Genomic DNA, 15,089 nt, shown 5'->3' on the forward strand with positions numbered 1-15,089 from the left:
GCGCTTGGGGGGCTGCGCGGGTGGCACCTGGTCCTGGCTGGGTCCCCAAAATCTGGGAGCTCCATAGCTGGGACCACAAGGGCTGGGACCCCCCAGGAACTGGGACCCGGAGGGGCTGAGACCCCCAAATCTGGGACCCCAGACCCGGGACCAACCCCCACCCTCTGTGGCGCCGCCTGGCGGGCGCACGGCGGATCTGCGCCGCGAGGGGCGTGGCTCTGGAGGGCGTGGCCTCGTAATGGGAGGGGCTTTCATGGAGGGCGTGGCCTATCAGTAGGCGTGTCGGGGGTGGGTGGGGGCGTGGTCTCCCCGTGGGCGGGGCTCGGCGGTCCCGCCCCCTGGCGGCGGAGGCGGAGCGGCGCCAAGATGGCGGCGGAGCCGGAGCCGGGGCCTGACCCGGAGCTGGAGGAGCTGCTGGACAGTGAGCGGGGCCGGCGGGCGGGGGGACCCGGGGGCACCGGGGTTATGGGGTGCAGTAGGGCTGGGGGTGCTGGGGTGTAATGGGGTGACTGGGAGTGGAGTGGGTCTGGGGTATATTGGGGTGGAATGGGGTTACTGGGGTGTAATGGGGTCACTGGGATATAATGGGGCTGGGGGTTACTGGGGTGCGATGGGACTGGGGGTTATTGGGGTGTAATGGGGTTATTGGGGTGTAATGGGGCTGGGGGTTGCTGAGGTGTAATGGGGTGACTGGGAGTGGAGTGGGTCTGGGGTATATTGGGGTGTAATGGGATTACTGGGGTGTAATGGGATTATTGGGATGTAATGGGGCTGGGGGTTACTGGGGTGTAATGGGGATACTGGGGTGTAGTGGGGATACTGGGGTGTGGTGGGGTTACTGGGGTATAATGGGGCTGGGGGTTACCCGGGGGCAATGTCTTGCAGTTATTGGGGCACAGCCAGGTGGGGGGACCCAGCTGGGGCTCTCAGGGGTGCAGGACGTCACTTTGGGGACGGGGCGGGGGGATCCAGGGGGGTCCCCTCATCCCATCTCCTCCCCCAGGTGCCCTGGACGACTTCGAGAAGGCCCGCCCGGCGCCCCCCCCGCCGCCCCCACCCGGGGCGCCGCCCCCGCCCAGCGCCAGCGCCCAGGTGTGACACCCCGGGGGGTGACGGGGGGCACGCGCGCGCCGGTCCCCGCCGGGTGACCGTGCCCCCGCCCAGGCCGCGCTGTTCGCCTCGCAGGAGCGGTTCTTCCACGAGCTCTTCGAGGGCGACTTGGCCTCCCAGGCGGCCGCCGAGTTCGAGGCCGCCATGCAGGAGCTGGCGCGGGAGGAGCCGCAGCTGGTGGAGCAGTTCCAGAGGCTCTCGGAGGCGGCGGGAAGAGTGGGTGAGGGCACCTCCGGGACCCACGGGACCCCCAGGACCCCCTGCTGCCCCCTGGGGCCCCACATTGCCCCCCAGAACCCCACATTGCCCCCTGTGACCCCTGCTGCCCCATGGCATTGTCACACACCGAGGGGGCAGTGGGCAGAGTGGCTGAGCGCTGTGGCCTCCCAGGAACCCCCACAGCCCCACGGCACCCCCCATTGCCCCCCAGGACCCCACGCTGCCCCCCAGGACCCCCTGGAACCCCACACTGCTCCCTGGGACCCCCCACTGCCCCGTGGCACTGGTACACACCAAGGGGGCGGCAGGCCCCCCAGGACCCCCCAAGGCACTCCCTGCACCCCCCAGGACCCCCCACTGCCCCAAGGGACCCGGGTTTGGTTCAACGCCAGTTGACACCTTTGCGTTGTCACAGCACCAGGTGTCCCCCCATGTACTGGGGGCTCCCCAATCCTCCACGGAGAGGGGGAAGGTTTGGGGTGCTGTGGGACACCCATTTAGGGATGCGGTCCCAACAACAAGACTCTGAGCGGTGTCCCCGTCCCCAATGGCGTCTCCCGGTCCCCGCAGGGAGCGACGCGGCGTCGCAACAGGAATTCACCTCCTGCCTGAGGGACACGCTGAGCGGCCTGGCCAAGAACGCGACTGACCTGCAGGTAACGGGGCACCGGCCGGGCCCCCCGCTCACCGTGTCCTGTCACCCCATCCTGGGGATCAAGATGGAAAGGGGCAGTGTCAGGAGGATGGAGCCAGGCTCTGCTGGTGACAACCAGGGACAGGACAAGGGGCAATGGGTGCAAACTGGAACAGAGGAGGTTCCGCTGGAAGATGAGAAGCAACTTGTTGGGGTGAGGGTGGCAGAGCCTGGCCCAGGCTGCCCAGGGAGGGTGTGGAGTCTCCTTCTCTGCAGACATTCCAACCCCTGGACACCTTCCTGTGGAACCTCAGCTGGGTGTTCCTGCTCCGGGGGGGTTGCACTGGATGAGCTTTTGGGGTCCCTTCCAACCCCTGACATTGTGACTCTGTGTCCCCGCAGAGCCCGGCCGAGGAGGAGCTGGTGACGGCGCTGGCGGGGCTGGGGCTGGAGGACGGGGACGGCGAGGCCGGCGTCCTGCCCGCCGTGCGCGGCGTCATGCAGAGCCTGCTCTCCAAGGACCTGCTCTACCCCTCGCTCAAGGAGATCACTGACAAGGTTTGGGGTCTGGCTGTCTGTCCCCTCCGTCCACAGGGACCCTGGGGTCTGTCTGTCCATCCCCTCCGTCCACGGAGACCCCGGGGTCTGGCTGTCTGTCTCCTTTCTCTCTGCGGAGACCCCAGGGTCTGTCTGTCCATTCCCTCCATCCACAGCGACCCTGGGGTCTGTCTGTTCCTCTCCTCCCTCCACAGGGATCCCGCGGTCTGTCTGTCCCTCCCCTCCCTCCACAGGGACCCTGGGGTCTGTCTGTCCTTCCCTTCCATCCACAGGGATCCCGGGGTCTGTCTGTCCTTCCCTTCCATCCACAGGGATCCCGGGGTCTGTCTGTCCATCCCCTCCCTCCATGGGTACCCCAGGGTCTTTCTGTCCATCCCCTCTGTCCACAGGGACCGCGGGGTTTGTTTGTCCCTCCCCTCCTGCCATGGGGACCCCAGGGTCTGTCTGTCCATCCCCTCCCTCCATGGGGACCCCAGGGTCTTTCTGTCCATCCCCTCCCTCCATGGAGACCCCAGGGTCTGTCTGTCCATCCCCTCCCTCCGCCTGGACCCCGCGGTCTCCATGGGGCTGAGGACGGGCTGGGGGGCCACGCGGGGTCCCCCCGTGACGCCGCTGTCCCCGCAGTACCCCGAGTGGCTGCAGCAGCACGGCGCGGCGCTGCCGGCCGAGCAGGCGGCGCGGTACCGGGAGCAGCACAGCGTCATGTGCCGCATCTGCCGGCAGCTGGAGGGCGAGCGGCCCGGCGAGGGCGAGGCGGAGCGGCGCGCGCGCTTCGAGACCCTCCTGGACCTCATGCAGCAGGTCAGCGCCGTGCGGGGGGACACGGGGACACCCCTGACACGCCCTGAGCCCCCCAAGCTGTCCTGAGCGGCCCTGACGCCCCCTGAGCCACCCTGAACCCCTCCCGAGCTGCCCTGACCCCCCCGAACCCTCCCGAGCTGCCCTGACCCCCTGTGATCCTCTCGAGCTGTCCTGACCCCCCCAAGCCACCCTGAGCCACCCTGACCCCCCCAGAGCTGCCCTGAACCCTCCCGACCCACCCCGATCCTCCCAAGCTGTCCTGACCCCCCTCCAAGCCGCCCTGAGCCATCCTGACCCCCCCAGAGCCACCCTGACCCCCCCCAGAGCTGCCCTGAACCCCCCTGAGTCGCCCTGACCCCCCCAAGCTGCCCTGACTTGCCTTGATGACCCCCCCAAGCCACCCTGACCCCCCTGAACCCCTTGAGCCACCCTGACCCCCCTGAGTTGCCCTGAACCTCCCTGACCCCTCAGAGCCACCCTGACCCCCCCAAAGCTGCCCTGAGCCCCCCAATCCCCTCAAGCCACCCTGACCCCCCCCCGACCCTCCTTGAGCCGCCCTGACCCCCCTGACCCCTTAGAACCACCCTGACCCGCCCTGAGCTGCCGTGACCCCCCCGAACCACCCTGACCCCCCCTGTGTGTCCCCACAGCTGCAGGAGCTGGGCCACCCACCCAAGGAGCTGGCGGGGGACACGGTGAGTGTCCCCAGGGGGTGGGGGGACCTGCCCGGACCCCCCCCGGATGCCTGGGTCCCCCAACTCACCCCCCCCCCCCGCCCCATCCCCGCAGCCCCCTGGTCTCAACATGGAGCTGCCCGGCGCCGAGCAGTGTCGCCTCATGTAGAGCCTCGTTATGCACTAATTAACACCCCGACGAGGATGAGGATGAAGATGAGGATGAGCAGCCCGGGCTCTGCTGTCTCATGGGGGTGGGGGCGTGGGGACCCCCCACCCCGGGGACGCGCGGCTGTCCCCAAATGTCCCCAATAAACACGTTGGCACCCACGCTGGCTCCCGCCTGGGGAAACTGAGGCAGGGGTGGCCGAGGGGGGGACACCCCGAGTGACACAGCATGGTGACCCTGCAATAACATGAGCGGGTTGTGGGGTGACCCTACAATAACACGGGGGGCACAGGGAGACCCTACAATAACAGTGGAGGACACGGGGTGACCCTACATTAATGAGGGTGCAGGGTGACCCTACAGTAACAAGGGGGGACACGGGGTGACCCCACAACGAGACAGGGCGACCCTACATTAAAGAGGGTGCAGGGCGGCCCTACAATAACACAGGGGGCACAGGGTGACCCTACAATAACATGCGGGGACATGGAGTGATCCCATAGTGACACAGGGTGACCCTACATTAGAGGGGGCATGGGGTGACCCTACAATAACATGGGGGCCACAGGGTGACCCTACAATAGCAGTGGAGGACACGGGGTGACCCCAGAGCGACATGGGGTGACCCTACATTAAAGAGGGCACAGGGTGACCCTACAATAACATGGGGGGCACAGGGTGACCCTACAATAGCAAGGGGGGACATGGGGTGACCCACAATGAGACAGGGTGACCCTACATTAAAGAGGGCACAGGGTAACCCTACAATACCATGGGGGCACAGGGTGACCCTACAATAACAAGGAGGGACATGGGGTGACCCCAGAGTGACATGGGGTGACCCTACATTAAAGAGGTATGGGGTGACCCTACAATAACAAGGAGGGACATGGGGTGACCCCTGAGCAACATGGGGTGACCCTGTGTTAAAGAGGGCATGGAGTGACCCTACAATAACAAGGAGGGACATGGGGTGACCCCAGAGTGACATGGGGTGACCCTACATTAAAGAGGGCACAGGGCGACCCTACAATAACACGGGGGACACAGGGTGACCCTACAGTAACAAGTGGGGACACGGGGTGACCCCACAGTGACACGGGGTGACCCTTCAACGCCACGGGGACACACACAGCACGACCCGGGCGGGGGAAGCGGGGGCACAGGGCGACCCTACAATAACACGGGGCCGTGGGGGGGGGGCGTTCCCATGGCGACGGCGGGGGCCCGTCGCTGTCGCGCGGCCCGTCGCGCCGCGGCCCCGTTTGCCGTAAAGCGGCGCCGTAAAGCGTCCCGCGGAGGCGGTGCACTAAGATGGCGGCGGCTGCTCCCGGGGCCGGTGGCGGAGGAGAAGCGACCGGGGCCCGCGGGGCCCGCGCTTGAGCGACGGCCGGGAGCTGCCGGGCAGCCGGGTCGGTGCGGGGCCTTCCCCTCCCTCCCCCTCCCCGCCCCGACCGGCCGGTCCCGCCGCGGCCCCGGGGCCTCCCTGCCCCCCCCACCCCGGGGGCCGCGGCCTCAGCCTGGGGGGGGTCCCGAACGGCGCTTTCGGGGGGACCCGAGGGGGTTAGGGGGGACTGGGGGGGTCTCTGCTTTTCCCCGGGCATCGCTGCGTTTTGGGGGGACCCTGTGTTATGAGAAGGGGGCTGGGGGAGTCTCCGCTGTCCCGGGGGGGTTCCCGGTGCCCCCCGGTGCTGCTGAGCCCGTGGGAGGGAACCTGAGGGTCTCTCTGCCCCATCCTGGTCCCTGTCACCCCCGGGGTGTTGGCACCTCCGCGGTGTCCCCGTGTGGCCGGGGGGGACACCGGGGGTTCCCCCACCCCCCTGTGGTGCTGAGGGTCCCTCCAGCCCCCCCGCTCCAAACCCCGTCCTTGGGTCTGTGTCCCCCCCTCCCTCCCAGGACAGCCCCGTTGTCCCCAGGGTGTCCCCAAGGGGGGGTTCCCATGATATAACCTGTCGTTCCCGTCAGCTGCCAGCGACCCCCCCAGCCCCGGCGCCCCCGGCACCGCCACGCAGGTGAGTGGGACCCCCGGCCGCGCGTCCGTCTGTCCGTCTTGTGTCTGCCCCCGCTCGCCTTGGCTTTGCCAGATTCTTTGTGCCGGTGCTGCGGTTCTGGGGCTGCTCTGGTGGGATTCCTGCCAACCTGGGGACCCTTGTGTCCCCCGCCATGCTCGTTAGCTGTGGTTAATTAGGCCCTGCCTGCGCTGGGGGGGTGGGTGCTGTGGCCCCCAAAGAGACTCTGGGGTGCCCTGAAACGTTGGGGCTGGACCCTTTGTAATTGTAGATGGGAAGAAGCTGCTTAATTAGCATCATTAGGGGCCCCACTGGGCTCCGGGGCAGGTTTGGGGTGAACCCCAAGTGTAGGGCTGGGGGGTCCCCCCAACTTCTCCCCCTCAAAGGGGTGAAAACGGCTTGTTGTGGGAGTTTGAGCTGGTTGGGGGGGCCGGCGCTGGAGCGCGGCCGCCCCGGCCATGGCCGCTGAGGGAACTTTCCTTAAATAGAAGCGGCTGAGCCGAGCGCGACGCGACACGAGCCGGGAGGGACCCGGCGTAAACACGGGCACGAGGCCGCGCCGCGGCGTGTGCCGGCGCCGTGAGGCCACACTGTGGCGGTTACCGGCGTGGGAACCCCCCCGCCACGCTCACCGCGGCCCCATTTCTGCTCCGTGCGGCGCTGCCGGGGTGTTTGTGTCGCTGTGTAAATATTTTGGTGACGGGTCGCTCCGTGTCCCACCAACTCGCGGCAGCCGGGGACGGGAAGGACCCGTTTCCTGGGTGCAAGTTGCCGACGGGTATCGCGCCGGGATATTTTTAGGGGAAGGTGGCCGGGGAGCCCGGTGTCCTGGTGGTGTCCCCGTTCTGTCCCTGCCGTCTGCTCCGCCGTGGCACCGTGGGGTTTCTTTCCTCAATCCTGGTTCCCCGGAGTTGCCGGTGCCCGGTGTGGGTGGGTGCGACAGTCAGGCTGGTTATGGGGTGGCAATTCCTCACCTGCGGGAGAAGGTGTTGGTGACAGAGCTGATGTGACAGAGGAAACAGCCCCCGAGGAGTTGGACCCAGTTCCAGCCCCATTTGCTCCGGTATCTGTTTCTGGTGCGGGGCCGGCATTGCCAGACCCAGCCAAGGCAGCGACCTCGGCTCCTTGGGGCTCTGCTGCTGTTAATTCCGGCTCTAACGAGGATTAGTCCCCAGAGCAGTCGCTGTAACCGGAGTTAATGATGTTCTGGCTCCGTGTGAACGGGGAATCACAGCCGCCCTGGGTGAAACGGTCTGAAAACAGAGCAAAGCAGGATTCAAATGGTTTTGTGTTCCCGAACTTGTGGCTCCGTGTCCCCTCCTGTCTCACCCGCTGCGGCAGCTCCGCTGCCCTCACCAAAAGCCACCCATGGGTGACAGCACCACAACGCTGGGGTGTCCTCACCGTGTTTTCCATCCTCTCCCGCACAGGGTTTGCTTCGGAACACGCAATGTCGGACAAGGGTAACGGCATGGACGGCAAGACGGACATCGTGAACGGTAAGGCCGGCTGCCGGGGGGCGCCCGCGCCGGGCCGTCCCGCCACGGGGGCTCACGGCGTGGCCTGCGCCGCGCAGGCAGCTTGTCCAGCAGCCCCGAGGAGATGTCGGCCGAGGAGGGCCGCGAAACGTCCTCCGGCATCGAGGTGGAGGCCTCGGACCTCAGCCTGAGCCTGACGGGCGACGAGGCGGCGCCCACCCGCGCCGAGAGCCGCGGCACCGACACCGAGAGCTCGGGCGAGGAGAAGGACTCGGACAGCATGGACGACACGGGGCACTACTCCATCACCGAGGAGAGCCGCGCCCGGGACCGCTCGGACGACGAGGAGGAGGAGGAAGAAGAGGAAGAGCAGCCGTTGCGCCGCCGCGCCCAGCGCAAGCGCGCCGGCGGCCGCGAGCACGACTCCTCGGACGACGAGCGGGCGCTGGAGGACTGGGTGTCCTCGGAGACCTCGGCGCTGCCGCGGCCGCGCTGGCGGGCGCTGCCGGCGCTGCGGGAGCGGGAGCTGGGCCGCGGCGCCCGCTTCGTGCGCGAGGCGTGCGGGGCGCGGGTGTTCGTGCAGCGGTTCTGCCTGCAGCACGGGCTGGAGGGCCACACGGGCTGCGTCAACACGCTGCATTTCAACCAGCGCGGCACTTGGCTGGCCAGCGGCAGCGACGACCTCAAGGTTGTGGTTTGGGACTGGCTGCGGCGGCGGCCGGTGCTGGACTTCGAGAGCGGCCACAAGAGCAACGTCTTCCAGGTGAGGAGGGGATTGGGGGGCGATCTGGGTGTATGAGAAGCTCCTGATTGCGGCCGGACGATGCGGTAGAAACATCTGGGGGTTGTGGGAGGGTCTGGCTGCTTCATGGTGGGAATTAACCACCGAAACTCACCGGTTTGCCCCAAAACCCGGTGCTGAAAGTCTTTCCACCCCCCTTTCCTCTCTGTCTCCCCCAGGCCAAGTTCCTGCCCAACAGCGGGGACTCCACGCTCGCCATGTGCGCCCGCGACGGGCAGGTCCGCGTGGCCGAGCTCTCGGCCACCCAGTGCTGCAGGAGCACCAAGCGCGTGGCGCAGCACAAGGGAGCTTCGCACAAGGTGACACCCCGGCGGCACGCGGGGACGGGGCGGTTCGGGACCCCCTGAGACACCCAGGACCCCCCCCGAAATACCTGGAGACCTCTGAGACACTCAGGGACCCCCCCAAGAGGCCCATTGACCCTTGAGACATCTGGGGAACCCCCTGAGACACGCGTTGACCTGGGAAACACCTGGAGATGCTCCAGAACATTTGGGGACCCCCTGAGACGCCCGGGGACCCCCAGGCCACCCATTGACCCTCAAGACATCTGGGGAACCCCCTGTGACTCCCAGGGTCCCCCAAGATACCCATTGACCGTCAAGACATCTGGGGAACCCCCCGAGATACTTGGGGACCCCCAAGATACCCATTGACCTGTGAAACACCTGGGGATGCTCCAGAACACCCAGGGACCCCCAAGACACCCAGGGAACCCCCAAGACACCCGTTGACTTTTGAAACACCCAAGGATACACCTGAACACTTGGGGACCCCCTGAGACACCCAGGGACCCCCCAAGATACCCATTGACCTTTGAAACACCCTGGGATGCTCCAGAACACTTAGGGAACCCCAAGACACCGGCCAACCCTCTGAGACACTGAAGACCCCCTGAGACACCTGAGGGACCCCCAAAACACCTGGGGACCCCCAAAGACCCCCGGGAACCCTCCTGTCCCGCGCTGCCGGGAGCGGTGATGGCAGAACCGCTGCCACGTGGTCCCACATCTCGATAGGGGACGGATCCGAAGCTCCTCTCTTGTCCCCATCACATCGGAGGGGCCAAGGAGGGTGCGGGCGCCGGGTTCGGCGCCACCGCGGCGCCGTTTTGGCGGAGGGACGGGGGCTGCTGGCGCTGTCGGTGCAAAGGGAACCGACGCCCGAGTGTTTATCTTGCAGCTGGCCCTAGAACCGGACTCTCCATGCACTTTCCTATCGGCAGGTGAAGATGCTGTGGTCTTCACCATCGACCTGCGGCAGGACCGACCCGCCTCGTGAGTACGGCCGCGCCGGGGGGTTCGTCGTGGCGATACGCTCCTGTTTCATGGGCAAAAAGTGTGATAACAAGTCATTTTTGCCTTTCAATGCGCGTTGTCGCTGGTCAGAGCTTTTCAACCGTGCTAATTAGCGTTTGGACGCCCATCCTGCCCTTGTTGGGACTCCAGAGAGATAATAGAAATAACACCAATAGAAATAATAATGCGGTGGCTGCCCGGCAGCACGGAGGGTCCCGGTTCATCGCGGCGTGGAAACCTCCCCGCGCTGTCACCGTTAATTGAGAAACAATAATTAACGAGCGGCCGGGTGGTGCGTGCTGGATCTGACGAGCTTCCAAAAGCACCGGCGGCTGTTGGAGTTTGGTGTCTCGGTACTTTTCCGATCCGGCGATGTGTTCTTTTGGAGATGATCCCGCTTAGCGCGGCGCGTTGGGTTTACTGGTGTGCGCGAGGGCTTTTGTGTGCGGCCCCGGACCCGTTTGTTTCGTAACCAGCACAAAAAGCGCCCGGGCGGCTCAAAACCGCCGCGGTTAATCCTGCCCCCGCGTCCCCCCCCCGGCCTGCGGAGCCGGGTCTGTGAGGCTGGCGGGTCTGTCTGTCCGTCCCCTCCCTCCACAGAGACCCCAGGATCTGTCTGTCCATCCTCTCCTTCTGCAGGGATGTCGGGGTCTGTCTGTCCGTCCCCTCCCTCCATAGAGACCCCGGGGTCTGTCTGTCCGTCCCCTCCCTCCACAGAGACCCCAGGATCTGTCTGTCCATCCTCTCCTTCTGCAGGGATCTCGGGGTCTGTCTGTCCATCCCCTCCCTCTGCAAAGACCCCAGGGTCTGTCTGTCCGTCCCCTCCCTCCACAGAGACCCTGGGATCTGTCTGTCCATCCCCTCCTTCTGCAGGGATCTCGGGGTCTGTCTGTCCATCCCCCCTCTCTGTGGGGACCCCGGGGTCTGTCTGTCCATCCCCTCCCTCCGCGGGGACCCGGGGTCTGTCTGTCCATCCCCTCTCTCTGTGGGGACCCTGGGGTCTGTCTGTCCATCCCCTCCCTCCGCAGGAGCCCCGGGGTCTGTCTGTCCATCCCCCATCTCTGGGGGGGTCCCGGGATCTGCCTGTCCGTCCCCTCCCTCTGCAAAGACCCCAGGGTCTGTCTGTCTGTCCCCTCCCTCCACAAGGACCCCGGGGTCTGTCTGTCTGTCCCCTCCCTCCACAGAGACCCCGGGGTCTGTCTGTCTGTCCCCTCCCTCCTGGCGGCTTTTGGCGGCAGCAGGAATTGTCACCCGGGGCGGGTGCCACTGGCGCTCAGGCTGGAAGCAGCTCCCGGCTCTCGTTAAGCCGAACGCTATAATTAAAGACGAGCTTTGGAGCTGCCGCCTTTGCCTTCGTGTCTGAAACCCCAAATCCTGCACTGGGGGGGATGGGGACGGTGCGTGTGCCGGGTTTCGGTAAATCCGCGCCTGATTACAACCCAGACGGGCGAGAGAAACGGCAGCAAAGCGGCTCCGCTCCGGAGTTAATCCGGTTCCGCTCCGGAGTTAATCCGGTTGTACCCGGGAGGTGTTGGAGGAACAGGGACCGATCTCACGTGTGAGCTGCCAGCTGGAACGGGCGCCTTTGGGTTCTTTTGTTGGCGGGGTGTTGTTTTTCTCCGCGAGTGAGTAAGAGACTCGCGGAGCTTCTGCGTCTCCCATCTGGACCCTGTTTGGAAGCCGAGCTGGATTATTTTGCTGGTGGTTTGTTGTGATTTTATTGCCTCGTTTCTTCAAGGAAACTGGTGGTCACGAAGGAGAAGGAGAAGAAGGTGGGTTTGTACACCATCTACGTCAACCCCGCCAACACCTTCCAGTTCGCTGTGGGGGGCAGAGATCAGTTTGTCAGGTGAGTCTGTGCCCAACCTGACCCCCAAAATGGACCCAGTATCCCCGGGGGGGCTCAGCCGGTTCTCCCTGAGCCCCAAAATCCCATGTGGCCCCCAAAACGCTGCGGTTGCTGCCGCCTCCGCAGCCCGACCTCCCGTCATAGAGGGGATTAACCAGGAGGATTTGGATCCTCTGGGGTTTAGCCTGGGATCCTGTGTCCTGGAGCGGGGAGATCCTTCCCTCGGCAATTAGCGACACTTAACGAGCTGCTGATTAACCCTCCCTCGGTCCCAGATTAATCTCATCCCCCGGGGATGGGATTAGGGCTGGGGATGGGCTCGGTTTCAGCAGGACCCGGCTCTGTAGGTCATGAACACAAAGCCCCTTGGCCTTGGGGGTAGCCCTGGGCGTGCATCCAGGCCGTGTCCATCTGTCTGTCCCCTCGGCTCTGTCCGTCTGTCCCCTCGGCTCCCCACAGCCGATGGGTTTAAGGCCCCAAATTCAGCGGCGCCCGTTTTGCTGCTGAAGCGAATCGTACGCACACCAAACCCGCCGGATGTGCCGGAGCCGTTCCCTGGGGACACCGCGGCCGCGCCGCCGGCACCGCCGGCTCCCCGGAGCGCCTGGCAAACAGGCAGCGGCTCCCGGGGCGCCGGGCAGGGAAATGCCGAACACGTGGGCTCGCGGCTGCTCAGCCGGTGCCGCGGCGGCTTCGGGAGAACCGCGAGCGCTGCTCAGCCGCAGCCGCCAAGGGACGGCGCGGTGACGGTCACAGCGTCCCGGCCGCAGGTGGTGGTGGCCTGTAGGGACGCAGGCGGTGACGTTGTCACGTGCTGCCGAGCGATGAGAGGTGACATTAAGCCGCTTGGGCCGGACGCGGCATTGGGGGGAAACTGCGGCTCCTGCCCGGTGTCCTGAGCGAGTGACAAACGCCCGATGCCACCGTCTTGTCCCCCCAGGATCTACGACCAGCGGAAAATAGACGAGAACGAGAACAACGGCGTCCTCAAGAAGTTCTGCCCGCACCACCTGGTGAGCGCCGCGGTTTGGGGACACGGTGACCCCCGCTTTGGGGGGGCTATGGGGACGGGTGGGAGCTGAGCTCTGTGCCCCCCCCAGGTGAACAGCGAGTCCAAGGCCAACATCACCTGCCTGGTTTACAGCCACGACGGCTCAGGTGAGTGACACAGGGGTCACAGCCCCAGTTGGTGGCACCGGGGGGGTCACAACCACCTCTGCGTCCCCCCCGCAACTAACACCGTCCCCTCTGTCCCCCCCAGAGCTCCTGGCCAGCTACAACGACGAGGACATTTATCTCTTCAACTCCTCGCACAGCGACGGCGCCGAGTACATCAAGAGATACAAGGGACATCGCAATAATGCCACCGGTGAGGACGGGATGTGCCCGTCACGCTAGAAACCGGTGGCGGGGGTGACACTGCAGGTTTGTGACCTACGACCGCGGTTTGTGTCCCCCCCCTCAGTGAAAGGCGTCAACTTCTATGGCCCCAAGAGCGAGTTTGTGGTGAGTGGCAGCGACTGCGGCCACATCTTCCTATGGGAAAAATCCTCCTGCCAGATCGTGCAGTTCATGGAGGGCGACAAGGGCGGCGTGGTGAGTCCCCCCCGCGGCCCCCCCGGATTTACACCCCGTTTCTGCCTTGAAAACTTCCTAAATAGTCTTCAAAGTTACAGTTTTTCATTGGAAGGGGACATGGGGGCGATGCTGAATTTCCAGGCTGCGGCGGATTATGTCCCCACTGGGGGGGGGTGGGCTGGTGGCACCGCGGTTCTTGGGGGGGGACAGGTTTTGGTGTCACGGGGATGGCAGAGCCCTCGCCGCTCTGTCCCCCACAGTCACCCTTTGTCCGGTGGCCGTGGCTCCGTGCCAGCTCCTGGCGGCTGCTGGCACCGCCACCCCCGCTGGCGGCGCCGGGTCCCCCCCAGGTCCTCCGCTAAGTGGCACATCCCACCCAGGACCCCCCCACATCCCCCCAGGGCCCTTGGGGGCCATGGCCCCTCTCCCCTGGGCTTTGCTGTGAGGGGGTTTGGGGTACCCCATCCCCAGGCTCGGTGCCCTTGGGGACACCCCAGATTGGAGGGATTGGTGGCAGGGGGTGGTGAGAGACACTGGTGGGGACTGGGGGACACTGGTGGCTGCACCCAGGTGGCACTGGGGATACTGGTGGCTGCACCCAGGTGGCACTGGGGACACTGGTGGCTGCACCCAGGTGGCACTGGGGACACTTTAGGGACCAGGTGATGCTGGTGGGACACGGATTGGGCACCAGCACCCACATCGTACCGGGGACACTGGTGGGGACAAAGGGACACTGGGGAGGGACATGCACCAGCCCCCAGTGTTGAGGGGTCCATGGGGACAGAGATCTGACCTGAGGGGCTGGGGGGGCACCAACACACCCATGGGTGACCCCCAGTGTCCCCCCCCAGGTGAACTGCCTGGAGCCCCATCCCCACCTGCCTGTCCTGGCCACCAGCGGCCTGGACCACGACGTCAAGATCTGGGCACCCACAGCTGAAACCCCCACCGAGCTGGCCGGGCTGAAGGAGGTGAGTCCCGGGATGGGGGGGGGGACACCCCCCTGAACCCCTTAAACCCCCCCTGACCCCCCCCAAAATGCACAGGTGATCAAGAAGAACAAGCTGGAGCGGGACGAGGACAGCCTGCACCACACCGACATGTTCGACAGCCACATGCTCTGGTTCCTCATGCACCACCTGCGACAGAGACGCCACCACCGCGTAGGTGACCCCCCCGCACCCATCCCGCACCCCCCCAAAGCCCCTTCGCACCCCCACTTCACCCCCTATTGTGTTTCCCCCCCCTCGGCAGCGCCGGCGGGAGCCGGGAGCGCCGGACGGCGATTCGGACGAGTCCCCGAGCTCCTCGGACAGCTCGGATGAGGAGGAGGAGGGTCCGGACCGGGTGCAGTGCATGCCCTCCTGAGCCCCCCCCAAAACCGCCGGGGGGGGCCCCCACTAACACTTTGAGCTTTGTATTGACTTATTAAGGACCCCCCCCTCCCCATCCCGCATCCCCATTCCCTCCCCAGGACCCGCCGTGGGGGGGGGGGACGGGGGACTTTTGTACTAACGTGCCCCCTCCCACACCCCGTTCCCCTCTTTGGGGGGGGGGGGGCCCTCCCTTCACGCTCTTCAGGGCCCCCCCCCTTGATCTGGGGGGGCTGTGTACCCCCCGTTTTCCCCCCCCGGGGGTGTTTGCAGAGATGCTTGTCTGGTTTGTACATATCAGTGATTTGCACTTGGTTTGGCCCCCCCTGTCTCCCCCCCCCCCATATTCTGTTCTTTGATTGGGGGGGGGGGGGGAAGGGGAGGGCGGGGGGGGGGCTTCCCCGTCACTGTTAGAGGCCTAATTTTATATGTATTAAAACCAAATCGAACTTGGATGTTATCAAGTTAAAATTATTGTAAAAGTTTGAATATATATTATATATAAATGCAATAAAAAGCGATAGAGAGAGAGGC

At 65.5% G+C, this 15,089-nt stretch overlaps 2 protein-coding genes across 5 annotated transcripts; both read left to right on the forward strand.

The window, feature by feature from the left end:
- The first annotated feature begins 274 nt into the window (after nucleotides 1-274).
- PEX19 (peroxisomal biogenesis factor 19) lies at nucleotides 275-4,321 on the forward strand. Of its 3 annotated transcripts, none has more exons than XM_082072928.1 (8): nucleotides 275-421; nucleotides 1,004-1,092; nucleotides 1,165-1,330; nucleotides 1,900-1,985; nucleotides 2,366-2,521; nucleotides 3,245-3,322; nucleotides 3,973-4,017; nucleotides 4,112-4,321. In XM_082072928.1, the coding sequence occupies exons 1-8, from the start codon at nucleotides 367-369 to the stop codon at nucleotides 4,163-4,165; spliced, it is 729 nt and encodes a 242-aa protein (XP_081929054.1). In that variant the 5' UTR covers nucleotides 275-366; the 3' UTR covers nucleotides 4,166-4,321. The 3 variants fall into 3 exon arrangements, with proteins under 3 accessions (XP_081929054.1, XP_081929052.1, XP_081929053.1); XM_082072926.1 differs by having other exon boundaries at nucleotides 276-421; nucleotides 3,146-3,322; XM_082072927.1 differs by having other exon boundaries at nucleotides 276-421; nucleotides 1,186-1,330; nucleotides 3,146-3,322.
- Nucleotides 4,322-5,439: 1,118 nt separating this feature from the next.
- DCAF8 (DDB1 and CUL4 associated factor 8) lies at nucleotides 5,440-15,086 on the forward strand. Of its 2 annotated transcripts, none has more exons than XM_082073146.1 (14): nucleotides 5,440-5,577; nucleotides 6,131-6,177; nucleotides 7,605-7,673; nucleotides 7,751-8,415; nucleotides 8,613-8,753; nucleotides 9,637-9,731; nucleotides 11,491-11,601; nucleotides 12,542-12,614; nucleotides 12,702-12,759; nucleotides 12,863-12,970; nucleotides 13,067-13,197; nucleotides 14,034-14,153; nucleotides 14,229-14,345; nucleotides 14,437-15,086. In XM_082073146.1, the coding sequence occupies exons 3-14, from the start codon at nucleotides 7,625-7,627 to the stop codon at nucleotides 14,548-14,550; spliced, it is 1,782 nt and encodes a 593-aa protein (XP_081929272.1). In that variant the 5' UTR covers nucleotides 5,440-5,577; nucleotides 6,131-6,177; nucleotides 7,605-7,624; the 3' UTR covers nucleotides 14,551-15,086. The 2 variants fall into 2 exon arrangements, with proteins under 2 accessions (XP_081929272.1, XP_081929273.1); XM_082073147.1 differs by having other exon boundaries at nucleotides 5,474-5,581.
- Nucleotides 15,087-15,089: the final 3 nt, after the last annotated feature.

This window comes from Streptopelia decaocto (assembly GCF_964273445.1).
Source record: "Streptopelia decaocto genome assembly, chromosome: 26".
Taxonomy (NCBI): Eukaryota; Metazoa; Chordata; class Aves; order Columbiformes; family Columbidae; genus Streptopelia; species Streptopelia decaocto.

What these genes read in the sequence shown, in the direction of transcription:
- PEX19 (XM_082072926.1), top strand. Translation starts at nt 367, where the DNA reads ATGGCGGCGGAGCCGGAGCCGGGGCCTGACCCGGAGCTGGAGGAGCTG. An exon ending in GGAGGCGGCGGGAAGAGTGG is followed by an intron (nt 1,331 to 1,899) that starts GTGAGGGCACCT and finishes CGGTCCCCGCAG; the next exon opens with GGAGCGACGCGGCGTCGCAA. An exon ending in TCCTGGACCTCATGCAGCAG is followed by an intron (nt 3,323 to 3,972) that starts GTCAGCGCCGTG and finishes GTGTCCCCACAG; the next exon opens with CTGCAGGAGCTGGGCCACCC.
- DCAF8 (XM_082073146.1), top strand. Translation starts at nt 7,625, where the DNA reads ATGTCGGACAAGGGTAACGGCATGGACGGCAAGACGGACATCGTGAAC. An exon ending in CAAGACGGACATCGTGAACG is followed by an intron (nt 7,674 to 7,750) that starts GTAAGGCCGGCT and finishes TGCGCCGCGCAG; the next exon opens with GCAGCTTGTCCAGCAGCCCC. An exon ending in CGGCAGGACCGACCCGCCTC is followed by an intron (nt 9,732 to 11,490) that starts GTGAGTACGGCC and finishes CGTTTCTTCAAG; the next exon opens with GAAACTGGTGGTCACGAAGG.